The sequence below is a fragment of the Carassius auratus genome, chromosome 44 (genome assembly GCF_003368295.1).
Source record: "Carassius auratus strain Wakin chromosome 44, ASM336829v1, whole genome shotgun sequence".
NCBI classification, from domain to species: domain Eukaryota; kingdom Metazoa; phylum Chordata; class Actinopteri; order Cypriniformes; family Cyprinidae; genus Carassius; species Carassius auratus.
The window spans coordinates 3682467-3691247 of record NC_039286.1 but is presented as its reverse complement, the minus strand read 5'-3'; the positions used below and the strand labels follow the sequence as shown (position 1 = coordinate 3691247).

The window sequence follows — 8781 nt, the reverse complement described above, 5'->3', positions numbered from 1 at the left end:
ATGAAAACAGCCGTACTGTCTAATAATATTTTTAGGATGGTGATGAAAAAAAGTGCATTTATTTGAAATATTTCATACTAGCACCGGTGTATGTCTGTGTCCCTGAGACCCTTAACCTGTGATGTCTTCAAAGGTCACAGGTGAGGTCCTTGGGAACGCAGCTGTATATGATGACATCAGTGCGAAGTCGATATAAACACGTGATCAGTCTGCAACACCTTGACACAGATGAGTCTGACTTAAGCATGTTTTTTATGATTTAAATGTCACATTATGCTAAGTAACTGCTCATTATATTCAAATATTTAACCTATGAAGAGTCACATTCAGATTCGACAGTATCACAGGCACACCGTTAACACAACTGACTGTTTGACTGTGGTTTTAAACTCGCTAGACTACTTCTACTCCACGTTACCTGAAACGGCACCACAGATTTCCAGACATTCATGATATCAGCTTCAGACCACTTTGACGCAGCTGTCGGGGACGGTACCCATTGGCTGACTTTGTGCCCTGACCACTCGGCGCGACCAATCCGAAGCCAGCCTAGGTTCACGACCCCTATACATTTCTCCCGAGGCTTCGATGCGAATCTGTTCCATGAAACCATTTTACGGGCTAAGCCTGCCATCTTGTGCTCATTATTGTCAAACGTTTTGGTGATGGATATTGCCCCGGAGCAGCTCATATGAGACATGGTGTTTTTATTCTTTCTCTGCAGTGAGGATAATTTGATTTTATAGCGTGAGACAGCGTGAACTTGAAGAGAATGTATATGGGTTGTTTGTTTTTCAGTTAGATACAGTTTGGTACTATATCTGTAAAATATGTAGGTTGTATAATTCATTACATGATTCATATGTAAATCATTAGTATTAAAGTCATATGGTGCATACTTCAGTATATTTTTCTTGTGTGTCCATTATCCAATGCATTCGTTTACCATTTTTGCATAACCTGAAATCTCATAATCTTTTCTAAAACCGTATACAGTGGCCTGAAAATCTAAGTAAACTTGTGGATAAATCTTAAGCATATTATATGATATGCATCACATTTTCTCCCAACCATATGTTCATGTCTTTTGTTCTACTCAGCGCCTCAAGCCATGAAAACAGCCCGTTATGATTAAGTTATATGCAAAGCAGAGACTAGCTAGATCTGAGTAGGCAAAGAGAGACTGTCCCGCTCCTTTCTGCTGGTGCTTTGAGACATCAGATACAGAACATCAACCTCCTCCATCTGGTATGCACGATGCAGTGGAGTCATTAAATGGCTACACCAGAAAACAGTTTCACTACAATGCAAAAGAACTGATGAGATTGAGCATTGAAATCAGCAAGTGGTCTCCTAAATGGTCTCCTTCAGACAAACACAGGCGGGTGCCAAATAGCCTTTTTTTTCTAGAGCGTATGTTCATTTAGAAAGCCCCCCTCACCATTGTCAAGCATGAACTGGTTTGTATATTTGACTGTTTTGCGTAAAGCACATGGTTCCTTAACAAATGTCTTGTTTTAATGGATAAGGCAGAGAAAATACACAATTAAACATGGTGTTTGGAAAGATGGGAATAACAGATGAAGAACTCTTTGAGTGAGATGAGGACCATTAATGCATACAACCTCAGGTTTTTATTTATTTTTCTAATTTTCTCAGCTCTCAATACTACAGTTTCTTTCCATTATAGTGAAGTTAAGCACCCATAACAGACTTCAGATCTTATTCCAGTGTGCTGGATGGACTTACTGTCACAACACGATACAAAACTAGTTATTTGATAGAATATCAGCAAGTTTGCTTTTCCTCATTCATCATCATACATTTTAATAAAGAAAATATAATTATACCTTGGGTACATTTGTCTTTTGTTGAATTAAATGTTATAGTTTTATTGCCTATATAGTTTTTTTTAGAATGTTTAATGCATTAGTTGTCTCATTTTAATTTCAATCCTATGAGCTGCAGTATTTCCTTCTTTTAAAATGAATGATTAAAAATGTCTGATATCACATTTAAATAAACAGCATGGTTCAGAAAGAGGTGAATGTATTCTTTATTAGTATTCCCTATATGAAAACTATGCTTTTAGTTCAAGTGTATTTTCTTTGGAGTATGCTTACTATCAATATTCAGTAGACCTATATTTTGAATATTGCCTCATATTTTTGTTAAACACATACTCCATTTTTCTTTTGAAAAATATATAAAATAATTATTTGCTCAAAGTTTACTGTTACACTTAAATTAAACTTAATAGTTATTTTATTAAAATAAAAAGTCAACCAACTAAGTTTTAATGCATTGATATTAGTATACTACACATAATGTATACTTGGAAAATAAATCTATTTGGGTATAATAGGCTACACATATCTAAAGAGCCGGAGACTTAATTTAACCAACATCATTTAAGGACAACCTCAAAAACGATTAGCATGTAATCATCCTTTGATTTTATGCTTTTAAAGAAGTTCTTATGGTCTTATGGTGGTAAATCATAAAATATAAGCGATATATGATATTACTGAATGTTTATTAAATATATATTACAGTCAGCAATTATATATATATAATTATATATATATATAATTATATGTGTGTGTGTATATATATATATATATATATGTAGGCTATATCATTTTTACACCTGATGTTTAAGCTGAATTTATTTTTTCAACCCAACGTCCTCTGTCCGTGATCCCAGCCCCCAAGAGCTCAGCAAACCGGGTGTTAGTAAACCAAAACCCGACAAGTGATTGAATAGCATACCGCGTTTCTGATTGGCTAAAAATGGCGGGGAAGGCTTTTTATTTTTTTCTTTAAATTTTTTTTTTAAACTGTGTTCAGACATAGATGTAATATGACATTAGTGGCATTTTTTTTTTTTTTTTTTTTTGGCATTTCACTGGACGTCAGGTCAAAACGGGTGCTTCACAAAAATGTAATACAATAATAAATATAAAAATTGTTTGTCTGCTGTATACTTTAAGCTTCTTCTCAAGGTCAAAAACTTGAATAACATTTCAGTATAACATTTCAACCTTAATTTTGAGGTTTTTGTTTTACCGTTTGCATTGCATAATTTTTGTAACAAATGAAATATCTTAAAATCAATCAATATGGTCATTTTAGAGTCATTTTCTGTGTGCATCTTTCTTTTTTTTATCAAACACTTGAACATTATAACATTTCAACTTTAATTGTAAGGTTTTTGTTTTATAGATTACACATTTGTTTATTCATAACAAAATAAACCTAGGAATAAATCAAGTCATATTAGAGTCATTTCATGTGTGCATCTTTGAAACAATTTCTCTGTTACACAAAGCAGTAATGCACCTTGCACGTATCACAGAAGACATGTGTTTTCCCAGAACAACCTTCCAATTTGCATATTGTTGCTTCTTTTTTTTTTTTGTATCATAATTGGCAGGTGGTCCACTATATCTTTTTAGACTTCAAGAACTGGCTGGCATTCCCTTGCCCCTCTCTTTTGTCCAGCTTCATCGTGTGTAGTTTGAGAAGTACTTGCTTGGCCTCCCTCATTTTTTTTTTTTAACCCTGTGGCTTCCCAGAACGCACAAGCACTTTGGCCACATTCATTTTGAATTCAAGGAGATCCATGATTTTCTGTGGCTGAGTTCCTTTGTATTGCGAAACTCAAGCCAGTTGTTCTCTACAGCAACATCAAAAGCATGAGTTATCATGCGCAGTGGCCATTTGCGAGACTTGATATCAATCCTGTAAATGCTGATTAGATGATTAAGCTTGTCCACTCCTCCCATGCCCTTCAATCAGCATTACTGGACATGTGATTTCAGGAACAGACGTTTGAACCCTCGGTCCGTTCTAATGGACAGACACATTTGAAAAAAAATCCTGATTTAAAACATGCAATTCTACAATTGATTTTAAACTTTAAATGATAAATTCAATTCCTCTATTTTACATACAAACTATGAAATCGTTTTTTTTTTTTTTTTTTTTTTTTTTTTTTTTTTAATAAAACCATAGAAAATGCTTCTTGCTTCTGAGTTTGGAGTTAAGTGCTGCCATGCTTCTCTTCAATATAGTGGGTTTTTTTTCTATTACCACATGCAAAGTTTTACTGCCATTTGATTGGAAGACAAACGTCCAATCTCATGGACTGCAGGCTTTAAACTAGGTGAAATGCTCCAGAAGTAAAAAAAAAATAAAATAAAATAAAATAAAATAAAAAAAAAAGGGAGGGGGGGGGGGGGGCTGACATGTGATGTCCATTATAATGGACGTAGGGTTCGAATGGCTTAAGAAATGCCATACGTCTTTAAATGAAACATGCTCAAAGAACCTGTGATGTGTTTTCCATTGTTTAAACTTTATAGAATTTTACATCTCAGCAGCTCATAACTGGAATATTCTATCTCATACTCTCGCGTTCTTTGGCTATACAATAATTGCATGATTTTGCTCTTTCACAAATACATTCACACACGCACACACACACACACACACACACACACACACACACACACACACAGAGACACACACATAATTGGTTTATTTCTTTTTTAAATTTTACCCACACAGTTTTCAGTTCGCGTATGCACACTCCAGTAAAGCAGGCGGCGCTGTGATACGAACTGTGGACGCCAAGCGACAGTCGAGGAAGAATTGGCATTGCCTTTCAAATAATCACAGTCGCCCGCCCACTGTCCGATGCTGTTTGCATCGAAAATATTGTCGAATGCATGAAAAAGATCATCTCTGCTGTTGTGAAAGCGGTTTGCGAGTAAGGTGCGTTGTGTTTCGAATATTTGCCGCTTTTTAATATTGAACGAATGAAAGTAGTCTCTTTTTCCATTGAAAAGTTACCTTAGTCGGGTTAGCAGGCAGCTAACAAAAATCGCCAGTGCCTCACATTTTACCTGGAACTACAAAAGCTCGCGGGCTTCACTGTAACGTTACATGATGGCAGCCAGTCTACAGCATCCGCTCTTTTATTCCTTTTATACTGCATTAAATCGTGTGCGTTTTTAAATTATTTTGACGAATTTTGCGTTATTTCTCTATAAAAATTTGAACACGAGTAGAATATGATCGTCAATATTTTGTAATATGTAAGATCTCGCGTTAAAAAACGATGTATTTTTTTTATGTGCTAAAGATGTTCATTTGCATCTGTTAAGCATGCATGAAGTAGATGATCAGCGTGCTCGAACTTCTCTACAGATTCGTGTTCTGTTGTCATCCTGAGAGGTTTTTCTATTGTCTGGTCTCCAACAGCGCTTCAATTGCGTTCCGTTATATAAATAAATTGCTCAAAAACACGAAAACAATGCCCCTCTTAACCCTTCCATTCTTGTGAAAATGTTTTTAGTGAGTGCATTTTTATATTTAAATATCCGTGAATATATACAATTATTAATGAACCATTTTAGCCCTTTCTTTCTTAGAAAAAATGGCATTTAATTAAGTTGCGTAATATTAATTTACTACCTTATTTTTTCTATTATATTTTTTTACAAATATTTTTCTTTTAAAATTATATGAAAACCCTGATAGTAAAAAAAATCAGTTTTGAATAAGCTATATAAATAGATTCATTCAGATTAATATTTATATAATTCAACACAATAGTCCTAAAAGCCCCCCCCCCAAATAAATAATAATAATAATATATTAAACTCATTATAGATTTTGCTTTAGATATTATAGATCTGTGCTTAATTTTTTATATATATACATTTATTTGAGGTTTCATTAAATGGGTTCAAAGTTGTGGTTTGACTGTGTTTGTAGTAAACTTTATTATTTACATTTACATTTCCACTGAAGTAAAAAAAATATATATATATATATATATATATATATATATATATATATATTAATAAAAAAAAAAATATATATATATATATATAAAATTAGATCCTTAAGATTGCACGCGATTGAGAGTGGGAAAAAAATATGAAAATACCCCCCCCATGAAAATACAAGCAAGCAAACAGCTTTGTTCTGCTGTCACACGTATGTGCAAAAATAATTATTGTGGAAAATGGTAAATTCTGGTTTTGGAGGGAAAACGATATGAGGTATAGTTTCAAGCACTTAATTCAGATATTGTTTTGTAACGTCATCTCAAACCTTTCTTCTCTAATATCATTGTTTTCAGATTCTCGGCACCAATCAGACAAGCGTGGCACGGTTACGTCTGAAGTTGTGAGCGAGAAGCTGCAACGTGATGGAGGTTGAGAATAAAGAAGGAACCAAGAGCCCTCTGCCCAATGGCAGCACCCATCCACCCAAACGTGGACGAGGCAGACCACGAGGGTCGGTCAATAAGAAGTTCCCTGTTGAGAAAGCGCCGACACACAATGCTAGACCATCGAAAAAGGTGGACTTCTTTTCTCCTGACATAGTCATAAAGACCAAGGTGAAGAAACGTGGTCGACCTAAGAAGATAAAAATGCCTGGTAGGCCGAGAAAGATCCCACTCACGCCTGAGGAAGAATCAGAGAGACTTCAGAGGATGAGTTTACAACGCAAGCGGAGACTGTCAAAGCCCCTCGGAAGACCACGCATTCATCCCATCGCTGAAGGTCCCAAGGTAAAAAGGGGAAGAGGAAGACCACGCAAGTATGGAGCAAAATCCGGTTCGCAAAGCGGTGGAGACAAACACGATGGCGTCGAAAGCAGCATTGATGTCTCCAACGGCTCTCCACGAAAAAGTGGAAGACCAGCAGGCTCGATGAAAAGGAAGAGGGGTCGGCCCGCAGGTTCTGTCAAGATTGCCAGGGCTTCAGATGGAACCCCAAAGAAGAGAGGCCGCCCTCCAGGCTCTCCCAACAAGGTGAAGAAGATTCAGCGGGCTGAAGGATCTCCACGCAAGAGAGGCCGACCCCCAGGCTCTGGCACCAAACTGAAGGTCATTCAGCGAAACCCTGACGGAACTCCTCGCAAGAGGGGCCGACCTCCAGGTTCCGGCAAAAAGGTCAAGATTGTTGAAAAGAACGTCGGAGACACTCCTCGCAAGAGAGGCCGACCTCCAGGTACTGGCAAAGTCAAGGCTCCAGAAGGTGGAGAGACGGGAGGTGAGAATGCCGATGGCGCCGCTCCGCGTCGTAAGAGAGGACGTCCAAGCAAAGTCAGACTCGCAGTCGTTCTCGAAAAACTCCCCTCGGCGTCTGCGGAAGAAGACGAAGAGGAGACCGACGCACCCTCTCCCAAACAGTCTCGCACCTCCGATGATTCGTCGCAAAATCCAAATGAAGATGATGAAGATACCAGGGCGAGCGAGAACGACGCAGACCCGGAAGACGAAGAGGAAGATGAGGAGGCCGTTGATTGTTCAAAAGTCAACAACACAAGCGAGAACGAGATGGTGGGCAAATTCAAAAAAAAGAAATAAAAAGATAAGGGTCTCCATTGAAAATTGGTGGGTATATTTTTCGAAGGGTTTTAATAGGCTATGTCATTTTTTTTTTTATCTGACAGTGTGCTTTTGATGTTGCCTGCCATGCCAGACTGTATTCCCTCTTTCTTATTTTGAAGCTCATTAACTGAAATGTTTGCTCGCAGTCTGATTGAGCACTTTTTTTAGTTTTTTTTTTTTGCATGGAAAAAAATGTTTGTCTGCATAATTTGAAGCATGCAAACTAGAAGGACAAGTATGTATGTAGCCTGTTAACATCAAAAAGATGATGCACAATTAACGGTTCCATTGAAAACGTTACCATGCTAAGCACACACCTTATTTGCTACCAATGGCTTGTGCCAAAGCAACTGACAAACCAGACTGTTTCAGATGTGGTATCCTCATTCATGTGCAGTAGTCTGTGTGCACAGGATTTTAAAGTACTCAAGGCTAATTTTTAAAATTGAAATCGCCCAGACGGTTTTTAGTCGACGTAGTAGTGGCTGTGAAAATCTGCAGCTTTTTCCAAGATGACAGTTCAGCGCGTCTTTGCTGTAGATTGATTTCTTTTATCATCGTCGGTTCATTTATACTTCAACCCTGTAAAATCAGTCCTGCCGAGTTCAGTGTTTTATAGTGAAACGGTCTTATTTTATGCTTCGTATCATCAGATCTTTGTCTGATGGGTCGTTCATATATAGGTGTTGAGTGCTTCGTTTATGACACCCCCTCATTTTTGCTAAAATATTGTGATTGCTTTGTTTTTAAGACATGCCATTTGTTTTTCAAAATGTGAATACATACAAATTCTGCTTTGACAGTAGACACATGGGTCCTGATGTTTTTTTTTTCATATGATTTATGGCTTTTTATATACATTTTTTGTTGCTCCTGTCTTTTTGAACTTTTTCTCATGGAACCGTGTTATTTTTTTTTTCTTTCTCTTTTATTTGCTTCGTTTGTGTAAAAGCGTAGACTTTGTCTCTTCCTATAAACTGTAGATCTTGTCTTGATTAATTTTCATGTATGATTTAGTTTGAATCTGTATGTACCAGTAGATGGTGAAAACAGATTGTTTTAGCTTGCATCTAGAAATGTTCTTTCATGTTAATAAAACGGATACTGTTCAGACATGATGGTTCAATAGACAGTAAGTGCATTTCATGTACACGCTCTTTAATTAGGTTTCTCATCTGTGCTGTAGTTCGAAACATTTCTGTATCGCCGCTTTGTATGATTCATTTCACTGTGATTTGGATGATCATTGTTGCTGATTAATAACCAATTAAATCATACCATATTCACCAAGTCTTTTCGTCCTGTTCCTTTACTAGTTGCAGTTGCAAGTTCTCACTTTTGCTTCTGTTCTCACTCCCGCTCAAAAA

General features: G+C 36.8%; 1 protein-coding gene across 1 annotated transcript; it reads left to right on the top strand.

The window, feature by feature from the left end:
• Positions 1–4627: 4627 nt before the first annotated feature.
• On the top strand, positions 4628–8705 carry LOC113062158 (chromosomal protein D1). Its single transcript, XM_026231788.1, has 2 exons — positions 4628–4779; positions 6155–8705. The coding sequence occupies exon 2, from the start codon at positions 6224–6226 to the stop codon at positions 7388–7390; it is 1167 nt and encodes a 388-aa protein (XP_026087573.1). The 5' UTR covers positions 4628–4779; positions 6155–6223; the 3' UTR covers positions 7391–8705.
• Positions 8706–8781: the final 76 nt, after the last annotated feature.

What these genes read in the sequence shown, in the direction of transcription:
- LOC113062158 (XM_026231788.1), top strand. Translation starts at nt 6,224, where the DNA reads ATGGAGGTTGAGAATAAAGAAGGAACCAAGAGCCCTCTGCCCAATGGC.